We start from the raw sequence: 27,528 nt of genomic DNA, 5'->3' as shown, positions 1-27,528 counted from the left end.
ATACTATTGTTTCTCTTACTCTACATCTAATTCCTGGACAAATCCCATCAGCCTTACTTTTGAAATATGTTCTAATAACACAAGGCTATTGTAAGAACCACTTTACTGGTAGTTTCTCTTGTCTCAGTTTCACTTCTTCTCATTCATTACTCACCAGAGTTAACTTTCCAAAACTTAAACCTGATCACATCACTTTTGTGATTAAACTCTACCAGGAGCTTCCCACTGCCTTCACAGAGCAAAGACCAAACTGCTCACGGCAGGTTATGAGGTCTTCATAACCTGGTATAACCTGGTCCCTGGTTGCCTCTTTTGCCCTGCCCCCTTCCCTGCTGCTGAAGTGCCACTCACACCCACCTGCTTGCTGTTCCCCAGACATAGTACTTTCATATCTCTGCCTAGAATGCTTTTTCTGTAAGGCTAAACAATTAAGAGTAGTTCTTTGTTTTTAAAAACTCATCTCCAGTAGTTTCATCCCCTGGTAGAAATCGTCATACTTTCCTGTGTATTCCACTAAATCTTGTATGTGTTTTTGCTCTGTACCAGGACTATATTGTGGCTCACATCTGTTTACTCATCTCTCTTCCAACTAGACCATAGATAAAGATATTTTACTTGCTTTTGCATCTTCAGGACCTAACACATTGTCTGACCCATAGTAAGTACTTAATAATATTTATGGAAAGAAGAGAAGGATAGAATAAGGAAACGTGTAGTATTGACATATCTGTAATGAGGAGCATACAAGTTTTGGTAGCTGTGCAAATAAAATGTGCATATCTAACTGTACTGAACGTGCCTTCTCCCTCTTTTTAGGTTCAGAACTTCAGGAGAGACTCCCATCTGTTCTGCAGGTAAGCAGTTATTTCCTGATGTGGTCTAGTTGATTTAAGTGACCCTCTAGCACTAGTATAATTTTGTCTGAAAAGTTGCCAAATATATCTTTGGGAAGATTGGCTGGGACCGAGTCCTACCCCTCACATGGAATTGGACAATGGGCAAGAACATAAATTGTGGGTTAAGAGCAAGAGTTCTGTAGTAGGTTTAGATTCCAGCTCTAACACATACTGTTCTGTGACCTTTAACTACTTCTCTATGACTTGGTTTTCTCACTTTAAAAAATGAGGGGAATTTATAGTACAAACTACAGTGAATTATTTGAAGATTCAGTGAGGTAAAACATATAAAGTGCTCAAAAATGTTCACTATTGTTATTATTATTTTTGCTACTATTCCAGACCTGTCTTTCATGTCCGTTATCTACCAGGCTAAGGCTTTTTCTACAGGATTTTATCCAAAATAAATCCATTTAATCTGGTTAACTCAGTGAATTTCAATGTTTCAATCCTATTGCTTGCCATTTTTACTTTATTATGTGACAGATTTCAAAGCAGCCATTAGATAATGACATCTGTTATATGACTAAAGAGTATCAGAAACAGGGAATTCCCTGGTGGTCCGGTGGTTAGGAATCTTCACTTCGACTGTAGGGAGCATGGTTTCGATACCTAGTTGGGGAACTTTATTAGATCCTACAAGCCACATGGTGTGGCCATAAAAAAAGTATCAGAAATAAAAGAATGGGAGTAAGGAAGGGAACTAACATTTACTGATGGCTTATTACGTGCCATGCATGACGTAAGTTTTATATCTGTTAATTATTTCAGACAATGGCAGCAATGTGTAGAGAATCACCACTTCCACCAGACCTAAAGCCCAACCTCTCAAAATATGTGCTTCTTTTTATTTATTCATTCTCTCAACAAATATTTATTGGACTAGGCTGCATTTTAGGTGCTGGGGATACAAAATTAAGATGATATGGTCCTTGCCATTTGAAAACTTACAGTGTTGTAAGAAATAATTTTTTTCCCCAAGAATAATATAATGAACACTTCTAGACCCATCACTTAAATTCAACTGTTGTTAACATTTTGTCAGGTTCAGCTTTCTTGATCAGATGTTATGATGTTTCACTCCTAATACTTAAGCATCCATTTCTAGAAACAAGGATATTCTTTCCATTCTATTAAAGAACCACAGTAGCATTATCTCCTTGAAGAAAATTAATAATAATATGCCTCAGTGTCATCTAATACTCTATCTACTTCCTTGGGTGTCCCCCAAAAGTCTTTTATGAGATTGTTTATAACCAAGAGCCCAAAGAAGGGTTATGCTTTGCATTTTGCTATAATGTCACCTTTAATATAGAACAGTTCTTTCACTGTTTTATTTCTGCAGCAGATGCTTTGTGATTAGGCTAGACTGTTTGACTTATAGAATGTCCTTGGTTTTTAATTTGTCTGATTATTTTCTTGTGGTATTTTATGACATGTTCTTCTGTCCCCTTCCTGCAAACTGGAAGTTAGATCTAAAATTTTTACTAGATTTAAGTTAAATAGTTTTAGCAAGAAAACTTAATAATAATTGATGCTCTGAATTTTGTATTACATCCTATCAGGAAAGGAAAAAAGAGCTAAGAAAATCTGATCATAAAAGTGAAAAGCATGCATTTTAGAGAATATGGAAAATAAATACTATACACACACACACACATGCGAAGAAACTGAAGGAAATGAAGAAAATAAACATCACTTGTAATCCTAGCCTATCCTCCAGAAATTATTGCTTAACATTTTGGTGTATATCCTACCAGGTCTTCTTCTAGCCTTTTCTCTTTCTCTTTCTGTCTCTGTCTCTGTGTGTGTATATGTTTTTTTTTTTTTTTGTCTTGCAGTAATGGGAACAAATTATATATAACGCTTCATAATCTGCTTTTTTTCCTCACTTAATCTATGGTGAATATGTTTCCACTATAATAAATATTCTACATACTTGTTTTGAATATACTGCCTTAAATGGAACAATTTGTAGGGTAAGAATCTGAGTCTGGTGTTTGAATATGTTAAGTTGGAGTGCTTATGAGGAAAATATGCTAAGTAGTCCACTGGAGACACTGATCTTGAGCTCAAAATATAGGTCTGGGTTGAAACTGAATTTGAAAGTCATCATACTGTTGATTTTTCTTGAGAATGAATTAGACTATCCAGGGAACACAAGTAGAGAAGAGGCCCAAGGATCAGGCCCTGAGGAGCTCCAACATTAAACAATTGGGTAGAGGGTGAAAGAGATGGCTAATGAGCTTGAAAAGGGAGGCCAGCATGGTAGGAGAAAACCAGGATGGTATAGTTTTATGGCAACCAAAATGATCGTGCTTTAAGAAGGAGAGGGTGGTTACCCAGTTTCAGTTGTGTGCTGCTGAGAGGGGCTTGCAAAAGATATAGACTAATTGATATCCCTTGGTTTTAACAGCATAGAAGTGACCTTAGGGAGAGTAGTATCTGTGTAGGTATGGTGAGGTCAGTTGACAAGTGAATGGGAATTCAGGAGTTAGAGAAAGCTGTTACAGACAATATATTTAAGAAGTTTGTTTTTGAATGGAAGGAGAGAGAACTGGCAGGAGCTGGAGAGGGATGTGGGGTTAAGGAAAGATTTAACAAATAATAATTTTATATATATTTGTTTATTTTTGGCTGCACTGGGTCTTTGTTGCTTTGTGTGGGCTTTCTCATGTTTCAGTGAGTAGGGGCTACTCTTTGTTGTGGTGCGTGGGCTTCTCGTTGCAGTGACTTCTGTTGTGGAGCACAGGCTCTAGGTGCTTGGGCTTCAGTAGTTGCAGCCTGCGGGATTAGTAGTTGTGGCCTGAGGGCTCTAGAGTGGGGCTCAGTAGTTGTATTGCAGGGGCTTAGTTGCTCCACAGTATGTGGAATCTTCCCGGACCAGAGATAGAACCCATGTCTCCTGCATCCATGGGTGAATTCTTATACGCTGCCCACCAGGGAGGTCTGGAAAGACTATTTTTAATGGTTATGTTTCTCTTAATGACACTTAATTCTGAAAGATACAAAAATTATAGAAAAGTGAAAAGATAATATGTCAGTGAGCCCATATTTGGCAATTATTCACATTTTGTTTGTGGGCTTCCCTGGTGGCTCACATGGTAAAGAATCTGGCTTCAATGCTGGAGACCTGGGTTTGATCCCTAGGTTGGGAAGATCCCTTGGAATAGGGCGTGGCAACCCACTCCAGTGTTCTTGCCTGTAGAATCCCCATGGACAGAGGAGCCTGGCAGGCTACAGTCCATGGGGTCGCAAAGAGTCAGATATGATAAGCGACTAAGCACTGCACATTTTGTTAGACTTTCATTGTTTTATTTTTTCTTGTATATTAAAAAATAAGGATTATGTTCAAGACCGGTTTGTCCCCTAGTCTTGGACTCATCCCTTATCCCATAACCAGATAATAAGTTCATTTTGAACTGATGTGTATTCTGAGGAAGGTTTTTAAAATAAATTAAAATTATCAACTGTTGAAAATTACAAAAGCATGGAGATATTAAAAATAAATAGAAATTGTACTAAAAGGTATACGATGAAAGCTTTTGTTTCCAGGTCTTACTCCTATTTCCAGATCTTACTCCTCAGTGGTATGCGTTGATGGCAGTTTCTTGTATATTTTTCAGGAAAGTTATATGGTATATGAACATATATGTTATGTATGTATATTACTATATCTTAATGCTGGATACTTAGGTTGTTTTCAGGTTTTGTTATTTCAAAAATGCTGCAGCAGCCATTTTTATGCATCTTTGTAAAGTTGTTCCTGTACATTTGTAAGATAAATTCCTGGAATTGAAATTGCTGAGTCAATGAGTTGTGAGTTGAAAATTTTGGTAAGTATTGTCAGATTGCCCTTCAGAGAAGTTGTATTAATTTACATTTCTATTTTCTGGCCCAAAACTGGGTTTTACAAAACATCTTACTTTTTTGCTGGTGAAAATAATGTCTGATTTTAATTTGCATTTCTTAAGAAAGTTTGTTGTCTCTTTTTTTTTTTGGCCATTTGTATTTCTTTTCTTGTGAACTGCCTGTTTATATTTTTTGCCCATTTTTCTTTTGAATTGTATGCTTTTTCATTTTTGATCTGTAAGAACTTTTATATAGTTTTCATATAGTAAGGAAATAAGCATTTTCCTACCATAAATGCTTTGTGTTATTTCTAGTCATTTATCCCTTGACTTTTGTTTTTTTCCTTTTTGCTGAATTGAAGTTTAAAAATTTTGTGTAGCTCAGTTCATTAATCTTTGATTTCTAGATTTTGCTTCATGCTTAGAAAGATCTCTACTCCCTTCCTCAAGATTATTTTTAAAAATCCTTCATTTATCTTCTGTTTTTGTCTTTTTTTAACATGTGGTCCATCTGGTGTGAATGCAGTTTTCTCCCCTCTAAATGGGCAGCCAGTTATTTTAACAGTTATTGAAACATCTAACATTTTCCCCATACATTTGAGGATGTTACCTTATCATATACTAAGTTTCCATATAGATGTAGAACCTACTGTATTTTAACTTTGTGTTGTTTTATGGATCTATCTGTATATTTGATAGCAGTACCAAGTTGTTTTAATACTATTGGTTACTATAGTTTTGTAATGTATTTTAGTATCTGATAGCTACCTAATTCTGAGGTAACTTTTTGTTTTATTCTTGATTTTAAAGCTAGATCAAATGGGGGCATGTTACATGCTATTGAAAAAAGTCCAATTGAGAAAAAGTTCCTTTTGAAAAGAAAGATGGACAATAGCAGTTTACTTAGCTTTCTATTTGGAGAAATTTTAAGTTGTCTCCAAAATTTTGAAATGTAAACAGTTCTATGATAAACATGCTTGCACATTAGTATTTGTGCCCTTGTGTGATTATTTACATAGGATATATATTTCTAAAACTCTAATTGTTGGGCTAAAGGAAGTACACATTTTTAGGTTTGGTTTTTTTTTGGTTGTGCTTGGAATCTTAATTCCCCCACAACCAAGGAATCGATCTGAGCCCCTTGCATTGGAAGCTTGGAGTCTTAACCACTAGACTGCCAAGGAAGTCCTTGAAAATGCACGTTTTTACGGCTATTGATGTGTATTACCAAATTGCTCTTCAGAAAGATTGCACCATTTTGTAGGGGTTTTTTTGTATTTTAGAATCCCTGTTTATATACTCATCAATATTGAGTGTTGTTTTTTTACATTTACTGATATCAATAAGTTTAAAAATGCCATCCCTTTTATTTGTAATTTGCATGTCTTTGATTACTAGTTGGTTGAACATATTTTCAAACATTTACAAACATTATTTTCAAGGCCATTGATCCTTTCCTTTGCCCATTTCAATTGTGGAATCTCAGTGCCTAGAAGGCTCCCAGGTCCAGGGTAACTTACCTTGCATGCCAAGGTAATTCTCTTTGAAAGGACACAGCTTTGTTGGCATTTTTCACGGGTCTTTGACATTTCTATAAAGTCAGACATTTTAAAATTGAATTATAATGGTGTTCAGAAAAAATGAGGAGGAAGCAGTGTCTCTTTCCTACCTTTACCCATCATACTTCATGGGTCCTGGCTACCATCCCAGCTGCTCTCTCCAAGGGAAAAGCCTGATTGTAGTGACCATCTTTTTTTTTTTTTTTTTAACTGATTTAAATGTACAAAGAGAGGTAAATATATAAGGAGGTTAAATGAAGGGAACTCAGACTCCTCTTATTATAGCATGAGCAAAAAGGTGGAGTCAGCAAAGCATGGTACATTCAAGTCCAAGTAGATCAGTGTAATTAGAAAAACTGAAAGAAGTTTGAAAAGAGATTTTGAAAAAAGTGGGTAGCTGCCAGAGCCAAATCATTGCAGATTGCCTTGTTAAAATATCTCTAGAATTTCAAAACAAGCAAACAAAAGCACCCCAACATTTATTGAACACACACTATTTGCCAGGTGCTGGGGGTTGTATCTGCCCTTCAGGGACTTGTGGTCTATTGAATGGAAAAAAATATCCTGTAATTAGATTCTTGGCTGGGGTTACCCCAGTTTTTCCCTCTTTCTCTCTTGTGTAGCCCTGCTCTAAAAATGCTTGTTCCAATCTTGAAGGAGAAATAATTAAAATGAAGTTGTTTATCCTCATCCTGGATTGATGAGTTTAGTTCCCAGTTTAGTAAACAAGGACATTGAAGGACAGTTGACGCTGGCATATATAAAGGGAAGGGACATGTTGCGGGAAAACTGAATACATGATTACATTCTATAATTGTACCAATTGAAAGATTTTCAAAGCCTCCTTTTGAAGTCCTGGGGTTTTGTGTCTTCTTCAATGAAAAGAGTTGCCTTTTCTCTCAGGAGGCTGCAGTGTTAATATGACAGCAGGAAACCAGCTTAATGACACAAGCAGGGGGAAAAAATTCAGTTGAACTTAATGGAAATCAGAGGCTTTCAAACTTGTGCATTTTATAATTAAAACAACTGGCTAATTAAGCAGTTTAACCATTGGTAATTTGACCAAAACCGTTCATTTAAGAGAGAAAATGGTTAATTTAATGGTAGTTTGAACTAACTTCTTAATTAACCAGCTGCTCTAATTATAGGAATTGCCCCAAACTGAATTTGCAAATGCCTCCTTGCCAAGGAGTTACAGTAGATGAGAAGCTGAGGCAAGCATTTGTGGCATTTTTACCTAAGATGTGTCATCATCTCAAAGATCACTTTTGGTTCTGTTATTTAAAACCAGTGGTGGGTGATTGAGTTTCTATGTACTTAAAGATGGTGACTAGCACCTGGGTTGTTGTTGTTTTTTAATTTACATCAAATATTTTACTATACAATGGAGTCATGGGAGAACTGTAACCATAAAGTAAACTCTTGATGACGTTTGTATGTTTAGGGAAGCACAGAGATGATGACATTTAAGCTGGCCTTGGAGGCGATGAAGAATATCACCAGAGAGGTGCAGTCCCAGCACGGGGGACAGCCTGGCACAGCGCAGAGGCAGGAGAGCTTCATGGTTTATACAGAATGCTAAGTGTAGCTCTGTGGCTGAGAAGCAAAGTTCTAAAGGCCTGGAGGATGGAGAGTGAGGACATGAAGTGGTTGGAACTAAATTACAAAATTAAGGTTCTTGAAAGCTTGCCTAAGGAATACGAACTTCAGACAGTGGAAAATCATCAAACATTTTGAAATACACCAAAGACCTTTTTAAAAATTGTGTGTGTGCAATGGATAAATGGTTGAATTAATGAAAGAAAATAACATGATTCGGTTTGTGTTTTAGAAGGATTCATTTGTCACCTTTAGAGGATGGAATAGAGATGGGGGTGTGGATACAGGAAGACTAACAACTCAGCCAAGGCTATTACTTGAATCTTTGCTTGAACTTCCGTTCACACTCACCTTCCCCCCACAACAACCAAAGTGATCTTTTAAAAACACATTAGGCATATAATTTCTTTGATGTTCAGCATGAAATCCAAACCCTTCACAAGGCCCAAAGTGGTGGGTTCCAACCTACCACCCTAATCTCTGGTGCATGCAGTCCCTCCTGCTTTGCTTCAGCCACATGGACAGCCTTTTTAGTTCATTGAATATGCTGATCTGTGTCACCTACTGAGGCCTTCGCACATGCTATTCCCTCTGCCTGGAACATTCACTCTATCTTTTACCTAATAAACTCCATATCTGTCTTTTGGGTCTCTATTACTTTATTTTTTTGAGTAGATAATGCATGTACACAAAAAATTTTTTTTAAAGATTCAAGAGTATAAAGTCAGCAGTAAATCTCTCTCTCCTGCCTTCTAGCCACTTCTCCCTGGGGATAACCACTATTATTATTTTCCTCTGACATCTAGTTTCAGTTCACAGGTCATTCTATTTTAGAGAGGCCTTTCCTGATATTTCAGTCTAAAATAGATCCACCGATTGAATTGCCATAGCTCTTTTTATCATTCTTCACAATTTGTAATTTCATATTTTTTGTGTGACTATTCCCTCCTCCTACTAGACTATAAGCTCTATACGCAGAGTTTTGTTGGTCATGTCCCTGTTATATCTCCACCTCTTTGCCCAGTGTCTGGTACATCATAAGTACTGAATAATTAAGCTGTTCCTAAGTTTTGCTTGTTTCTGTAAGCTCGTCTCTTGCCGCCTTTCTCCTCATACTCTGCCTTGAAATTCTCTCTCTGACTCTTCCTCTCCCCATACTGTGTTCTCACCTCACTAACTCCAAGCCGCCTGTCAGGTTTTACTTAAAAGTCTCCTGCTCTAAGAATCATTTCCTGACACCACAAGTCCAGTCTTAATGCCTATCCCATGTATATGGCTCTTATCATAGAGAGCCCTTTTCACCCAGCGTTGATATTAGTCTCGCCAACAGATCATAGGTTCTGTATTGCAGGGGCTTTGTGTTTGTCCATTGTTAGAGCTCCAGCATCTAGGGTAGTACCAACCAGGCCTTCCATGGATAGTGGGTGGTTTGTACACTGCATAACTCTTGGTATGTGCAAGTCACATGGTTGAGAGGGTATAATTGTTGCTGGCTACTCTGTTGGGTAGTAATAAATATTTGTTGAATGAATAAACATGCTTTGGGGAGTTCAGTACTTTTTAGAAGGTCATGTATTAAAGTCATAATAAAATCTTGGTGGATGAATTCATTTTCAAAGCTGTGGTCTGAGTATGATTGTGTACCCATCAAGGGGTTTTGCATATTAGCTCTTCAGGTGGTACCCTCGGTTGCAGAGTCTGGAACCTGAAGGCTCAGAGAGTCAGTTGGGATCATGACCAAAAGATACCTCAGTTATTTGGAAATCTCTGCCAAAAACATTTCCTTCTTCCTTGCATGGTAAACTCTTATTTCTCTTTCAAGAATGCAGCTGTTACTTCTCTGAACCCTTCCCCTGCACCCTCCTTCACTCCCTCGCCCCCGCCTCATGCCCCAGACAGAGGTAGTTGTTCTTTCATCTAGGTTCCTTGCTTTTATCTCCATTAAAGTATTTTGTACACCATAAAGTAGTTATCTGCTTCCCCATTATCCTTCACCAGTACATACTGAGTGTCTCAAGGAAAAGTAGTATATTATAGTCATCTTTGTAACTGTCCCAGTATCTGTACAGTTGTTGGCATGTAATTGTAAATGCAGGCTAATGCATATCATGGAAGGGATCCATGATATCCTAAGGTTGTCTTGATGAAATATTCTGGATTGTGAATGCAGGGAAGGTTTCTGAAGCCATGACTCTTTTTTTTTAACTTTTTATTGGAGTATAGTTGATTTACAATGTTGTATTAGTTTCAGATGTACAGCAAAGTGAATCAGTTATATACGCACATATATCCACTCCTTTTCAGATTCTTTTCCCATACTGAGTAGAGTTCCGTGTGCTATGTAGTAGGTCCTTATTAGTTATCTGTATTATATGTAGTAGTGTGTGTATGTCAATCCCAGTCTGACAGTTTACCTCTCCTCACTCTTGCCTCCTAGTAACCATAAGTTTTTCTACATCTGTAAGTCTATTTCTGTTTTGTATATAAGTTCATTTGTACTTTTTTTTTAGATTCCACATATAAGTGATATATATTTGTTTTTCTCTTTCTGACTTTCTTTCACTCAGTATGACAATCTCTTTGGTCCACTATTGCTGCAAGTGACATTATTCCATTCTTCTTATGGCTCAGTAATCCATTGTATGTATGTACCACATGTTCCTTATCCATTCCTCTGTTAATGGACAATTTAGGCTTCTTCCATGTCCTGGCTATTGTAAGTAGTGCCGCAATGAACACTGGGGTCCATGTATCCTTTCAACCATGTTTTTCTCCAGATGTGTGCACAGGAGTGGGATTGCTGGATCATATGGTAGCTCTATTTTTAGTTTTTAAAGGAACCTCTGTACTGTTCTCCATAGTTGAGGCCATGACTCTTGATTGGCCTGACACAGAGCAGACTACTTGGAAGCACATTTTAGAAAAGAGAAACTTAAGAAACATTTTACTAGATGTCATTAAACTTTTCCACACCATTTTGTATTTAGCACCCCACAAAGTGGTGGCTTTGGGGAGATGAGGGCAGGACCACAGGAACTAGGAGGAAAGGGAGCAGAACCTAGGACCAGTACTTTTCCAGAAGGTGGGGAGTGAGCAAGAGAGATACGCAGACATAACAGAGCTGGTTCCAGTGAAGGGTAAAAATAAGGAACTGATATCAGATATGGGAATGATCAAGTCTAGCTAGATTTTGTATTCTAGAAATTCAGATGTTATAACACATCTGAGCACAGGCTGTTTAGTAAGATAGACCTGGGTTTAAATTGCAGTTCTGCCTTTTAATTGCTGGATGACCTTGGCCAATTCTTGCTTTTTAAAATATATTATTAGTATATTATTATTATTTATTATATTACTTGATTATTATTTTTAATTTTATTATTCATTTATTCTGGCTGCAGCATGGCATACAGGATCTTAGTTTGCCAACCTGGGGTCAAACCTATGCCCACTACAGTGGAAGCACAGGGTCCTAACCCGGATTACCTTGGCATTCTCTCCAATTCCTACTTTTTGAGCTGCAGTTTCTTTGTTTGTAAATGAAGATAAAAATAACGGGGATTAAAGGAGAATATGTATATATAAGCAACTCCTTCTTTGAAGGGGATTTGGGTGACACATCTCTGGCTGTACTACAATGAATATGTATTAATATATAAGTATTAATATAGAGTATCAATATATAGCGATTCTATTTTTTACCTATGCACTGTTCTGTACCTTATGTTTTTAGTTTTTATTGTTATTCATTTGAAGCCTGTTGGAGATCATTATATGTCAACACAAATAAAGCAAATTGAATAGTTTTAACAAGTTTGTAGTCCTTTCTGCTGGTTATTTTTGCCGCCTCTCTGTGAACAATCCTCACTGGAAAACTTCAAAAGGATTATTGCCTGTTGAGGGACAAGAGAAAATGAGAGTCCTATAAGAATGTATTCTGTCCCCCTACACCAAGAAGAGAGAATTTCTCAAAGCGGAGACTAGATATAGTCCAGGGGCCAAAAGGAGAGAGAAAAGGGATAAACTGAATGTCAGCTCAGGATCAATAAATAACTCTGGTTCTTTAAACCAACGAGAGGCTTGCTGTCCCCAGATATTCCATCTTGCAGTGGAGAATTTATCTCCTCATGTATGATCTGTCTGTCCCTGAGGAGTTTTGAAACAGGTTTGTCTTTTTTTCTCTCTTTCAGGTGGCATTCTGTTGACCACCAGTCGGCACTACAGGTCAAAGCCCACGCATGGCATTGGAAGATACAAGCACCTAGTTAAGCCAGAAGAGGTAAAGGGGGCAGTGGTCTTTTATTTATTTTTAAAATTCTTTTGGCCAAGGCACGTGGGATCTTAGTTCCTCAACCAGGGATTGGACCCGTGCCCCCTGCAGTGGAAGTGCAGTCTTAACCATTGGACTGCCAGGGAAGTCCCTAGAGGTCCTTTAGAAAAGGGCAGTGTGTAGCTTTTGCAAAGACCCAGAAGATCAGATGTGCATAGATTGGATTATATTGGAGCCAGAAAGGATAGGGGGTCGTCCCTCAATTCTCTCCAGTTATGTAGTTTGTGTATGATCCAGAGTGGAGATGTTTATTGCCAGTTCCCAATCTTGTCCCTAGGTGAGATTATCACAGGGAAAAGCAAATGATTTGGTTTTATTATCTGTGACACTTAAAGAAAATACCATCTTAGTATTTCATTCAATATGGACCTCACAATGAAAATGATACATTTAGTTTAGTTGAATGAATGGTTTGTGGCATATAGAAGTAGATTAACATTTTCAGCCAAATGGCTGATTCTTTTCGCTTGTGTGTTTGCAGATTCAAAAGATGTGTGTGTTTCTTGAATCCATTATCACAGATAACTGGGAGTTATTTCTAGGATTACTTAGTCTATTGCTCTGGCTCCAGCTTCAGGATTGCTTCTGTGGTAGTTAGATTTTTGTGCATTTGAAGAGGACTTTGTGGTGGGATGGACACAATGTTGGCTTGAAAGTCAGTCTGTCTTTGAGTCAGGGTTCTATCACTTCCTGTAAACAGTATTGTTCAGTTGCTCAGTCATGTCCGACTCTTTGTGACCTCATGAACTGCAGCACACCAGGCTTCTCTGTCCTTCACCATCTCCTGGAGCTTGCTCAAACTCATGCCCATTGAGTTGGTGAGGCCATCCAACCATCTCGTCCTCTGTCATCCCCTTATCCTTCTGCCTTCAATCTTTCCCAGCATCAGTCTTTTCTAATGAGTCAGTTCTTCGCATCAGGTGGCCAAAGTATTGGAGTTTCAGCTTTAGCATCAGTCCTTCCGATGAATATTCAGGGTGGATTTCCTTTAGGATTGACTGGTTTGATCCCCTTGCTGTCCAAGGGACTTTCAAGAGTCTTCTCTAGCACCATAGTTCAAATGCATCAACTCTTCCACACTCAGCCTTCTTTATGGTCCAACTCTCACATCCATACATGATTACTGGAAAAACCATAGCTTTGACTAGATGGTCCTTTGTCAGCAAAGTAATGTCTCTGCTTTTTAACGTAGTCTAGGTTTGTCATAGCTTTTTTCCCAAGGAGCAAGCGTCTTTTAATTTCATGATTACAGGTGCCATCTGCAGTGATCTTGGAGCCCAAGAAAATAAAGTCTGTCACTGTTTCCATTGTTTCCCCACCTATTTGCCATGAAGTGCTGGGACAGAATGCCGAGATTTTAGTTTTCTGAATGTTGAGTTTAAAGACACGCTTTTTCACTCTCCTCTTTCACCTTCATCAAGATGCTCTTTAATTCCTCTTCACTTTTTGTCGTAAGGGTGGTGTCATTTGCATATCTGAGGTTTTTGATATCTCTTCCAGAAATCTTGATTCCAGCTTGTGCTTCATCCAGCCCGGATTTCACGTGATGTACTCTGCATATAAGTTAAATAAGCAGGGTGACAATATATAGCCTTGATGTACTCTTTTCCCAATTTGGAACTAGTCTGTTGTTCCACTCTAACTGTTGCTTTTTGACCTACAAACAGTATAGTTAGGAAGATTTTGCTGTTCTTACTTGGGGAGATTTCAATGTCATTTTTGGTTCTTTGGCTTAGTTCAATGGTCCCATGAAACCCTGCACATCTCCCATTGTTTCCCACCTTAGCAGAGGTCCAGGACCACTGCATTTGGACCTCAGAAGCCACAAACTTGCCACATTCTTCTGAGCATCATCCTTGTATCAAGGAATTTTGTTAAGAGAAACATTGCCACACCTGAGGCTTGTATTAGGCACCCTCCCAGCAGGAAACAACCCTACTAAACTTTTTCCTTTGTAATGCGAAGAGTACTGAATTGGGAACCAGGAAACTTGTATTCTAGGCTTGGTTCTGCTACTTATTAGCTTTGTGATTTGGGGCAAGTTAACCAACCAGTTCATCCTAAAGATCAGTCCTGGGTGTTCATTGGAAGGACTGATGCTAAAGCTCAAACTCCAATACTTTGGCCACCTCATGTGAAGAGTTGACTCATTGGGAAAGACTCTGATGCTGGGAGGGATTGGTCGGCAGGAGGAGAAGGGGACGACAGAGGATGAGATGGCTGGATGGCATCACCAACTCAATGGACATGAATTTGAGTGAACTCCGGGAGTTGGTGATGGACAGCGAGGCCTGGTGTGCTGATTCATGGGGTCGCAAAGAGTTGGACGTGACTGAACTGAACTGAACTGAACCATACCTCTTTGGGTATGGCTGGCTATGACATTGTATGTAAAATGTTTTCTATGTATGAGTTTTTCTGGGAAGAGAATCCATAGCTTTTGTCAGATTCTTCACAAAGTTTGAGAAACTCTGGATTAGAATATCTTCAAGAGTCTCTTAGCTCTGATATCATGTAACTCCATCATGCCATCTTTTTCCAAGATCTATTACATTCTAGGTACCGTTGGGGGTACCTTGCCTATTCAGACTGAGTTGCAATAAAGTTTTATAGTATGAAAGAGCAAGACCTGGTTTATGCTCACAGGGAGCTGATAAACCACTAGAGATAAGACACAAATAACTATGCTCCCAAGCAGAAAGTGACAAGTGCTAAAAGGAGGATACAAAGTGCTTTTAAAATTCAGAAGAAGGAGTGATTTACACCCTTTCTGAGTTGTGACGCCTTAGAGTAAGTTCTTGGAGTTGTTTTATTTTGGAATATTCTCCTTCTAAAAGTCTTACATAAATTAGCAGGAAATAAAATTAGTTTTGTTTGGGTGTGAGTTTTTTGCTTTTTTAAACTTCTTGGGATCCTCTCTCATAGATAATTTTCTGTGTATACCATGCTCTGACCCACTCCTTGGCTTTTTATAAAAGGAAGCTTAATGACATATCTAATGCCATCTGTCCCATCTTTCTCTCCAGCTTCCTTTCCCATCTCATGGATCATCATACTGTTTCGAGACCTCTCACATGCTGTTCTGTCTACTTGCAAGACTTTCCTTCTTGGGTAATACATCCTGAACCTTTAAATCCCATTGAGGAATATAGGATGAGAAGGGGGAAAACAAATCTCCCTCTTTGAGAAACCTCCAATTCCCTGCACTGGGTTACTTCTCCTACCATGAACAAGGGGTTCCTTGTGCTTCCTCTGTTGTAGGACTTGCTGCTCTATTTTAACCCTGTTTTGATGACTGTTTCTACGCCTAAACAATGAGCATCCTTAGGGTAGAGGCCTTGTCTCATGTTTCTTCTGTATCCTCAGTGTCCAGCCCAGGGCCTGGCATCAAGTAGAGGACAATAAACATTGATTGAACTGAACCTAAATGTGGTTATTGGCGCTACCCCGAGGTTTTGTAAATCAGAACTGGCAAACACGACCCACTGTCTGTAAACAGCTGTCTCCAGCTGACCTTGCTTGCTTGAAAGGAGTGATGCTCCCTTTTGTTAGGGCTGTAGGCTTTTCTCCGGATACTATTCATGTTCCAGGGTGGCTAGCACAATAGTGCTGGCTAGTGGTGGAGGCTGCTCGAGACTCCTTACTTCACGCTTGGGACAGCACAATGAAGACTTTCATCTGCTAGCTCTCAGAGGCCCTGTCCCAAGTCCCTCTCTCTTGTACCCCTGGTAAATTGGACTGGAAAAGCTAGAAGGCATCTTTGGCCTCCTTTCTTTCCCTAAAGTAAGAACCTATAAAGAATAATACACAGCCACAATTCCATTTTTTCTTCTCTGACTCAGGCTGACTCCTCTACTCTATTGAACCCTACAGCCCTGAGACAGGAGTGAATCCTCATGTACAAAGTGGCTAGCGCTTGTCCCTTTTCTGCTAGTATAATCTCTTCATTCCTCCTTCCAAAGGTCCCACGCTCAGTCTTATGACTCCTGAACCTTGAGAAGGAAGAGGCACATCTACTTCACTCAGCTTTCCTTTTCAATACTGGTTTGATCTCTCTCTTGCATGGCCTGGTTCGCTCCCATCCCTCCATCCTGTCCTTGATGCCTCTCTGAGGAGTTAGTGACAGCAGGGGTGAAAACGAAGCTTCCCCCTGGGTGGCAGCATGAGGATGATAGCAAGGATGGGATTCCAGGTCTCGGCACAGACCCAGCCTCCTCCTCAGTGGTTTCCCATTTTTCACCCTGTGCTTCAGGTGCATTTTCTCATACGTCCGTGCCGTCTCATGCCTCTTGTCCCTGTGCATGCGTATCTTCCTTTTTTCCCGCTCATCATCCGAGACCCACCTTGACCTGTGGCAGTGAGGGACCATACTTCAAAGCTTACCTCCAGACGTAGCACTGCGTCTCAGTGTGTGGATCTCATTATTCCTTCAAGGGCCCTGCATCATTCTGTTAAAATTTAAAAGGCTTCAGATTGTTTACAGTGATTTTTATTTGATAAAAATAAGAAGAATGTAGTCCTTCACATTTGTATAGTGCTAGGTCATATCTCCCAAGACCACTTACTTGCCCTCAGCTGTTGTTCAGCCTCCAATCCTAGGGTAATAGCAGCCAAAGAATAAAAGCAATGCCAAGAGGAAGATGTGGGAGGATGAAATAGAGGCAGCATAACTGGCTGTCAGTTTTAGCTGTTATACATTCTATTTTTCAGGCTCTGGGGCAAGAGAGTAAGATTTTTGAACTCAGACAATTTACTTCCTCTTGTAGAATGGCCCCTAGGAAATCAAGATGTCTTTTCTCTTGGAAACTTCATGCTGTTTTGACTGTTGACATAGTGGAGGTGTTTGTCATTTCTGACACCTACTTATTTTGTTGTAGCACTCATAGATTGATCAGCGCTCACAGCCACAAGTCTGTGAGGAGACTGTGGCATCATTCCCAGAAAAATCAGCAGATCAAAACCACTTTATGGTGACAGTCCTAGCTTCCTTGAAACAGAAAAATTGGTTTTGCTGGCCTAGTGACTGTAGGGCTAGACATAGATTTTAGGACTGGCTTACAGAGAGCTGTTTTAAACTGGCATCCATGTTTTCCCTCAAGTCTGCCTCTTGTAACTCACTGAAAAGAACAGCCGGCACTGAGCATCTGCTATGTGCCAGGCACAGTGCTTTGCACAGATGATGCTGTGGTGAGTGGGGCACAGTCTCTTCTTACAAAAACTATAAAGTGGGCTGGGAAGGATAGTGCTCAAAAATGTAACTACAATACATGTGGGGAATGCTTTACTAGAGGAATGAACTAAATGTCAGTGGAGCAAAGCTAAAGGAGCAGTTCTCCCTGAAAAGGCCAGTGGAGGTCTTACAGAGTTCACCTCAACAAACATTTATTTATTTATTTTAAAATTAATTAATTTATTTTAATTGGAGGCTAGTTACTCAACAAACATTTATTAAATACTACCTGTATTCTTGCACTGAGTGCATAAAGTGAACTGACACTCATTTAGGAGTATCCAGTTGCTTGGGGTAGCGGGAAACACTGGGGCTGTAAAAACTATTTTAGAGTTTCCCAGAGCTTTTCCAGGTACAGAGTGATTTCTGTGAAGACCTGACTTTTAGTTTGCGCCATTAGAGCACCCTGGTCTCCAGCCCACTGGGCTCTCATCCTGCCTTGCCTATTCTGCTAAATTACAACAGTGTCAGAGTTTTAGAGAGATTCATATTTGATGTGAATAAAAGTAATGATCTCTTTCCATTTTCAAAGTGCTTTCACGTCCATTATCTCATTGCCTGTCAAACCATAGGCCCTTGGAACACTGGTGATGCTAGAGTGGAACCCCTCTTCAAGTTTAATAATGGCAATCTGCCATATTTTAGAAGATATTAAGCTAATGGATAGAGTTTTCTAAATTTCAAGTTTTTCTCCCATCAGTTTTATTTGATGAAAATAAATGTTAACAGAGAAACTCATATGGTTTCATATTTTTTGAAATGTAGACAACTCCATTTATATAATTAACCATATTTTCTGCTAGTTAAGTCATTCTTGTTTTATATGATGAAAACACATTGATGAGTATTTCATGTGCTTCACAAAGGGAAACATGATTTTTTTTTTTAAGGCCTTTTGTAACCAACAAATTTGAAAACCATGCTTTTCGATTCACCAACTATCCTGTGAGGTAGACAGGGCAGAAAAGGAAACTGAGGAGGATAAGTGATTTCTCTCTGACAATATATATATTCTGCCAGTAAATAACCAAACTAGAACCAGAATTTAATTAAGTTCAACTCAACATTTAATGTTGCTGGACTCTGCTGCTGCTGCTGCTAAGTCACTTCAGGCATGTCCGACTCTGTGTGACCCCATAGGCGGCAGCCCACCAAGCTCCCCTGTCCCTGGGATTCTCCAGGCAAGAACACTGGAGTGGGTTGCCATTTTCTTCTCCAATGCATGAAAGTGAAAAGTGAAAGTGAAGTCGCTCAGCTGTGTCCAACCCTTAGTGACCCCATGGACTGCAGCCTACCAGGCTCTTCCGTCCATGGGATTTTCCAGACAATAGTACTGGAGTGGGGTGTTGCTGGACTCTAGGAATAGAGAAATGAATGAGACATAATACCTTCTTGTTGAGATAATGATTTTGCTGTCATAATAGGAATTCACTTAATCAAGGGGCTTAAATAAGATAGAGTTTGTTTTTCTGTCATATGAAGTATAGGTAGATATTCCAGCTTTCTGTTTTACAAACGTATCCTACTGCTTTTATCTCATAGTCTGAGATGGCTGCTCCCACTTCAGCCTGCATGTCCACATTCCAGCCTGTAGGCAGGGGAAGGGGAAAGCACGTGCATGAGTTAATGTCCCACTGGCCAGAACTCAGTCATGGAACCATACCCAGCTGCAGGATTGGTTGGGAAATGTAATTTTTATTATGAATGGTCATGTACCCAGGAAAAATTCAGCAGTGCCACGATTAACGGAAAAAGAGAGAATATTGAGAAAACTGGCAGGCTCTGCACACCATCCTTAAAGGGAAAGGCAGAGATTAGGAGAAATGTTTTGGAATTAGGCAGACCCAAGTTAACGATTCTGGAGAAGGCAATGGCACTCCACTCCAGTACTCTTACCTGGAAAATCCCATGGACAGAGGAGCCTGGTAGGCTGCAGCCCATGCTAGGAGTTGAACTCAACTGAGCGACTTCACTTTCACTTTTCACTTTCATGCACTGGAGAAGGAAATGGCAACCCACTCCAGTGTTCTTGCCTGGAGAATCCCAGGGACGGGGGAGCCTGGTGGGCTGCCGTCTATGGGGTCACACAGAGTCGGACATGACTGAAGCGACTTAGCAGCAGCAGTAGCAGCAGCAAGTTAATGATTCAGTTCTTTGCTTACTAGTGTATGTCCTTGGGTAAGTTACTTAACTTTTCCAAGCTGCAATTTTCTGCCTTTCAATAGCTATGTTATTTAAATGTTTTGTGAGGATTAAGTTAAAAAAGAAAGTTTTAAGTACTTAGCACAGTGTCTGAAACATGGAGCCCATGAGTAGTTACTAGTGGTGATAATGATGATGTTGATTGATAGCATTAGTCCTTCTTTTTACAACCCCATAGTACTCTATTTTCCTCCCTCAAGTTATGCATCTTCTTATAATTACTTGTTATATATACGCCTTTTCCAATAGATTGCAAGTTTCAGCAAGCAGAAACTATGGCTGTGTTATTTACTATTATATCTCCATTGCTAACCCTGGTTTGGCTTATCACTTGAGCTTAGTTGCTCAGTGGTGTCTGACTCTGTGAACCCATGGGTTGGACTGTAGCCTGCCAGGCTCCTCTGTCTATGGGGATTCTCCAGGCAAGAATACTGGAGTGGGTTGTCATCCCCTCCTCCAGAGGATCTTTTCAACCTAGGGATTGAACCCATGTCTCCCACATTGCAGATGGATTCTTTACCATCTGAGCCACCAGGGAAGCCCTGGCTTATCACTAGTGGTCAGAAAATATTTGTTGAATAAATGGATACATGTGCTAAGTGATAGTGGTGTCTAAAGGAAAGAGGGTTGCTATGGGAACATGTAAGCATAGTACCTACCTCAGCATGAGGAATGAGGGAAGGCTTCCTGAAAGAGCATGAATGGAGTCTTAAAAAATGACTAGACTAGGAGGGACTTCCTTGGTGGTCCAGTGGTTAAGACTGCATTTCCATTGCAAGGAGCACAGGTTCCATCCCTGGTCAGGGGAAGAATGACTAGGAGTTCCTCACATTGAGGGTGTTGGGTGAAGAGTCAAACTCTCTGCAGGAAGGGGAAACATTCTGGGCAAAAGTGGGAATTCATTGATCCTGGAGATGCAGTTGGGAAACTTTAAGCAGTTTGTGTTAATCTTGGAATCTTGAGGAGGCACATAGAAGATGATGGGACATGAGACCTGAGAAGTAGACATGTCTCGATCAACTTTTTAAAAAGATACCATTTATATTGAGTAACTGCTGTACACTCTTTTTTTTTTTTTAAACTTTACATAATTGTATTAGTTTTGCCAAATATCAAAATGAATCCACCACAGGTATACATGTGTTCCCCATCCTGAACCCTCCTCCCTCCTCCCTCCCCATACCATCCCTCTGGGTCGTCCCAGTGCACTAGCCCCAAGCATCCAGTATCGTGCATCGAACCTGGACTGGCATCTCATTTCATACATGATATTTTACATGTTTCAATGCCATTCTCCCAAATCTTCCCACCCTCTCCCTCTCCCACAGAGTCCATAAGACTGTTCTATACATCAGTGTCTCTTTTGCTGTCTTGTACACAGGGTTATTGTTACCATCCTTCTAAATGTATACTCTTATATGTTATACAAAAAACCTAGGAGTATTGACTTGCTCATTGTCCTTTCAGGCTCAACCACCTGAGGTCATTGCTTTTGGGTTTTAATTGCCATGGTGCAGCAAGGTAGCTTGTGCTGAACTTGCCATGGGAGGTGGCCTACTCATTATGATTAAATTGAGAGGGTTGGTGCTTTTGTGTATATCTATCCTTCTCTCAACTGTAAGCTCCTTTAGAGTTGGGACTGTGTTTTCTCTTTGGTGTCTTTCCTTAGAGTGGTTGAATCAGTACTTTGCATACAACGGGGGTTTAATGAGTGCCTCATTCTGTGAAGCATACCAATAGGAGCATGCTTCTGTCCAATAATAATAATAATAATAATAATAATGTCCTATCTTGTCCTATCTGTGTACATTACTCAGTCTTTCTTTAAAGATATCATTTATTGAGCAACTACTATATACCAGATCATGTCATCACTATGTGCCAGGCTTTTAAAAGCATTATTTCACTTTATAGTATTACAAATGATATAATTTAATCCTCAGATATACTGTGGTAATTAAGGGCCCTGTTTGAGGAATCTAAGACAGATTAAATGACTTGCCCAAGTGACAATAATTTCCAGAGCCAATATTTGAACTAAGGATGGTCAGAATCCATCTAATGTCCACACTATTTCCATTTCACAAAAATTCACTATTTTGAGCTTCACAGAAACCTTAGGTGTTGAGATTGACACCTAGAGAGGTTACTCAGTGTCATGTAGTGACTAAGCAGACGGTATTTGAGCCAAGATTTTCTTTTCTTTCTTTCTGACCGTGCTACACAGCATGTGGGATCTTAGTTCCCCAACCAGGGATCAAACCAATGCCCCCTGAAGTGGAAGTATGGTGTCTTAACCACTGGACTTCCAGGGAAGCCCCCCAGATTTTCTTGGGCTTCCATCTTAGTCAAGTGCTCTCTATGCAGTACCAGGCTGCCAACCCCATCAGGGCCATGCCTTCTGTCTGGTATATGTTTATTGAGTGTGCTACATCAAGTTAGCATGTTTATGTTAGTTATAAACATAACCACTTGATATCTGTGTACCTTATAGCTTATTATGGACTGTTCAGAGTACCATCACCAAAATTGTTTAAGTCCCAGGTGTAATTTTTTAAATTTCCATCACTAGAATTCCTGGAAGTATATATGCTGCGGGCCTGTCAGCTTTTCATTTGAGGATTAAGAAGATACAATTTCAGCTCAATTCCAGAAAAATAAATGACCCAATCAAAAAATTGGCCAAAGAACTAAATAAAGGTGAAAAGACAGCCTTCAGAATGGGAGAAAATAATAGCAAATGAACCAACTGACAAACAACTAATCTCAAAAATATACAAGCAACTCCTGCAGCTCAATTCCAGAAAAATAAATGACCCAATCAAAAAATGGGCCAAAGAACTAAATAAAAGAAGATACAATTTCTTCCCAACTTTCCCACCCTGGAGAATGCAGTGTATAGTGATAGGTGGATACTATTATTATAATTTTGGAGGAAACTAGAGGAGAGAGCTTGGGTTTAGGGCCACAGACTTCTAGCCATGGCTAGACATAAAGTGGTTGCCTTTTCCATTTCCTTACTGTTGTAACCTTTAAACAAGTCATTTCCCCATTCTAGACCTTGACTTCCCCCTTATATAAAATTAGGGGAAAAAGGAAGGAGAAACTAATTTATCTCTAAGATACCTTCCAGCTGTAACAGTCCATGATTCTAATCTGACCCCTTTCTCTATCTGTTCTTTGCCAGCAAAGTTTCCCAGTAACCCTGGCCAAATACAACATCCTTTCAGAGGACCCTTCAGAGGACCTCAGTTTTCTGTCTGTAAAATAGGAGTAATATGGATATTTTTGTACAAAAATGGTTTAGTGATTTATCCCATGACCCATTTGGGGCATCATAGTGTACTCCTTCAGGGATCTAAGGATATCTGCCCTGGGCCATCCCACAGTGAATCCAGGTCAGTCACAGCAGTATACAGTTTGATGGTAGATAGCACTCCATCTTCCCTACCACCTTTTTCCTAGCCTCCATTCATTTTCTGCCTAATTCTCCTTCACAGGCAGGCAGGGTAACCTTCCCAAAACACAGCTCTAGTCATATACATCCCTAGCACAGATATCTTTAATAGCTCCCCATGGCAGTCATGAAGGTCTGAACTCAGGCAGTAAGAATAGAAAGGAAAGGATAAGAAAGATTGTGAAGGTAAAATGATAGGAACTGGTATCTGAAATTTCATGCACTCAAACTCTTGCTGGCTATGTTGTGCCCTGGCTCAGAACTGAAATATAATATCACAATGGGCTCCTGATGGTGTGGATCGGTCCAGACAGATCTAGGTTAACATGGAAAAGCAGATGAGATGCCAAGAGGGATACTAGAATCAACCTTCTTCTTTTTGTTCTCCTAAAGCAACACCTTTGAAGAGCCCTGGCATTTTCCCTGGTTAAGAAAAGCCTCCTGCAGGCTTCGAAGAAGCTCCTCCCTTCTTTGCTGGAAAATTTCAGCCGCACCTTATTGCATTCTGACTTTAACATTCTTCACAGCTCCTACTGCAGTGCTGTCATGATGAGAAGTCTGAATTGCTGCATTTGGCCTCAGGTATGGTGGGCTCTGCACCACCACACCTGCACCTTGATGGTTGGTTGATAGAAGTTGGCCTCTCACTCATAGCAAAGTCTAGGACCCTGGGGTGATTACCCTGTTAAGAACTTTAATAATGCAGAGGCTACGATGGAAAAATTTCTGCAATGGGAGTCAGGAGGTCTGGGTTAGTTCCTAGGATCTGTCCTGTGTGGCTCTCTGATTCCGGGGGACGTATTTAATCTCTGTGGGCTTCATATTCTTTCCCTGCAAAGATGAAAAACTGGGACAAAGTTATCTCTAAATGCCATCTTGTTCTAAAATTCTAAACTAGTGATTCATTGCACGTTTTGTCTCTGTTGGCCCCTGTGCTAGATATGAGGAATATGAAAACAAAAAATAATAATAAAAGTTAATGCATACTGAGTGTTTAAATATGTGCCATGGATTGAATTAAGTATATACAATGTTTTGTTCAGTTCTCAGAATATCCCTATGAGACTAGGTTTATCATCAGTTTTACTGGCCTTGTGAAAGGACCATTTCTTGGTCCTCCCCATCCCCGCCCCCGCGCCCCAGGTTGGGCCCCTGCTCTCTTAAACTGACCTGGAGAGCAGCAATATGAGAGACCCATTCTAGGTGCTCAGCCAGAAACAACTCTGCTGTGGCAATAACTAGGCTGCTGGCTAATAATAGTGGTGACTTAAGACATGTAAATAGATTGCCCCTCCTCACTATTTCTTAAAAAAATTTTTTTTTCTACCAACTAGCAAGACTTACATTAAATCTCCAGTAATTAGGACAGTGTGGTATTAGCTGAAGAATAGACAAATAGCCCACTGGAACAGAATAAAGAATATAGAAACAGATCTAAGTATCTATGAACATTTAGCATATGACCGTTCATTATATGACAACACTGATTGCAGTGGTTGTATCCAACACTGGATTGGACAGTCATGTGACAAAAGCTGACTTGACTCCTACTGCACACTGTACACAAAAAGCATTTAAAATTTTTGTAGATCTAAATGTAAATATTATAATTATCAAACTTCTGGGGGGTAACATACAAAAATATACTCATGATCTTAAACTAAGCAAAGATTTCTTAAATAGGACACAAAAGTCATTACAACTATACAAGAAAAAAATGAGTAAATTGGACTACATTAAAAAACAAGAATTTATGCTCAAAATGCACCATTAAAAAGTGAAAAAGGAAGATACAGGGAGGAAGAGGATATTTGTAACATGTACATTTAACAAAGGATCATATCTAGAATATAGAAGGAACCTCTACAAATCATTAAGAGAAAGGAAGACCACCCAATCTAAAAAATGGGCAAAATACTTGAATAAACAGGTTACAAAAGAGAATATCCAAATGGCCGGTGGCCTTAATGGAAATGTGCTCCAGTTCAGTAGACTTAAAGGAAATGCAAGTTAAAAGTCTCAGTGCATTACCACTTCATACCAACCAGAATGGGTGAAAGAAACCAACCGGAAAACCTGACTATACTCGGTTTTATAAATACTGGCAAGAATGTAAAGCACCTAGAACTCTTAAGTACTCTGGTGGGAGTCTAAACTGGAAACGATTTTAAAAAACTGTTTGAGAGAACTATTAAAGATGAACCTCTGCACAGGTTCTGGGTATATCCCCAATGCAAATGCATACACGTGTTCACTGAGAGATAGATGCAGAAACGTTTGTAGCAATACTGTTCATCGTGGTCCACACTGGAAACAACTCTAATTTGAAACAACTCTAATTTCTACCTTCAGTAAAAAGTATAAATAAGTTATAGCATATTCATATAAATAAACTACTAGGGCAATGGGAAGTAAAGAATTACTGTTTCATCTAAAAATGATGAATCTTGCAAACATAATCAGTTAAAGAAGCTGTACACAAAAGAGAACCTAGTATATTATTCCATTTTCACATATTTAAAAAATAGGCAAAGTAACCCTTTGGTTTTGGAAGTCAGAATAGTGGTTTGCCCATTTGGGGGACGGGATACTTTTGGGGTGCTGGTAGTGATGTGTTTCTTATTCAAGATACTGTTTATACAAGTGTTTTCAGTTTGTGAAAATTCATTGAGCTGTGTACTTATTTATGCAATTTTCATATGAATGTTGTTCAGTTGCGAAGTTGTGTCAGACTCTCTGTGACCCCATGGACTGCAGCACACCAGGCTTCCCTGTCCTCTATCTCCCAGAGTTTGCTCAAATTCATGTCCATTGAGTCAGTGATGCTATCTAAACATCAAATCGTGTGCTGCCGTCTTCTCTTCCTGCCTTCAATCTTTCCCACCATTAGGGTCTTTTTTAATGAGTCAGCTCTTCGCATCAGGTGGCCAAAGTATTGGGGCTTCAGCTTCAGCATTAGTTCTTCCAATGAATATTCAGGTTTTTATTTCCTTCAGAATTGACTGGTTTGATTTCCTTGCAGTCCAAGGGACTTTAAAGAGCCTTTTCCAGTACCACAGTTCGAAAGTACCAATTCTTTGGTGCTCAGCCTTCTTTATGGTTCAACTCTCACATCCATACATATCTACTGGAAAAACCATAGCTTTGACTATATGGACATTTGTCAGCAAAGAGATGTCTCTGCTTTTCAATATGCTGTCTAGGTTTGTCATAGCTTTCCTTCCAAAGAGCAAGATTATTTTAATATCACAAGAATATTATATTGTAAAAACATTTTGACTTAAAAATTTTAAAAAACAAGGTAGATTTTAAGATTCTAACTTTGAATGGATAAAAGATTCATATTATTAAAAATTCAAAAAATATAGAAGGGAAATAGTTTAAAAGTCTCCTTTCCACACCTGTTGCCCAGCCATCCAGTTCCCTTCCTCATAGGTTACCAATAGTATTAGTCTTTTTGTGTATCCTTCCAGAGTTATTTTTTAATATGCAAGCAAATACATATGTAAGTAGTTAAACATACACACATCTATTCTTCCCTGCTTACCCTTTTTATATGTATGGCAATATTCTGAACACATTATTCTACAGTCTGCTTTTGTCGTTTATCTTAAAAATCTTTCTATATCACTACATAAAGAAGTTCTTTATTTCTTCTTACAGCTGCATAATGTACTACTGAAAGAATGTGCCATGATTTATTTAATAGATTCCCCTCCTGATGGGCATTTAGGTTAAATTATTTCTGGTTGAGAAGCTTTCTTGATCCTGATCTATGTTGTGTTACATATCTATTTTTCCAGGCCTCATTTTAATTTTTTACAGCAGTTTGAACAGGTTGATCTGTAGTAAAGCAGTACTTTATATGAAATAAAAGGATAGAAATAAAATAATTTTTCTGCCTTTAAATTTTTAAATGGAGAAGGCAATGGCACCCCACTCCAGTACTCCTGCCTGGAAAATCCCATGGACGGAGGAGCCTGGTGGGCTGCAGTCCATGGGGTCGCTAAGAGTCAGACACGACTGAGTGACTTCACTTTACTTTTCACTTTTATGCATTGGAGAAGGAAATGGCAACCCACTCCAGTATTCTTGCCTGGAGAATCTCAGCGACAGGGGAGCCTGGTGGGCTGCAGTCTATGGGGTCACACAGAGTCAGACACGACTGAAGTGACTTACAGCAGTGACTTACCAGCAAACTTTTAAAAGAAAGGCTGTCTAAATAATTGGACTGCAGAATTTCAAAGCTAGGAAGGCTGGCAGAGAACTAATTTTGTGCTTTCTTGTGATTGATTTCCTTAATATTCTGATGAAAGTTAAGGATTTTCTCCTTAGAAAAATACACACACATGTAAAATTTTGCACATAAGTTTTGGGGTTGACAAACCCCTTAAAATTCCTCTA

The 27,528-nt window shown here is 39.3% G+C and overlaps 1 protein-coding gene across 1 annotated transcript in view; it reads left to right on the top strand.

The window, feature by feature from the left end:
• The window catches only part of MRPL48 (mitochondrial ribosomal protein L48), a 54,834-nt gene that overhangs the window by 12,956 nt on the left and 14,350 nt on the right, over nucleotides 1-27,528 (top strand). Inside the window, exons 3-4 of the mRNA XM_005893533.3 lie at nucleotides 817-854; nucleotides 12,096-12,184. Coding sequence (XP_005893595.2) covers nucleotides 817-854; nucleotides 12,096-12,184 — 127 coding nt within the window. The remainder of the gene's footprint in view (nucleotides 1-816; nucleotides 855-12,095; nucleotides 12,185-27,528) is intronic.

The sequence above is a fragment of the Bos mutus genome, chromosome 15 (genome assembly GCF_027580195.1).
Source record: "Bos mutus isolate GX-2022 chromosome 15, NWIPB_WYAK_1.1, whole genome shotgun sequence".
Lineage (NCBI taxonomy): Eukaryota > Metazoa > Chordata > Mammalia > Artiodactyla > Bovidae > Bos > Bos mutus.
The sequence above is the reverse complement of the archived record's forward strand: the minus strand, read 5'-3'. Positions and strand labels throughout refer to the sequence as shown.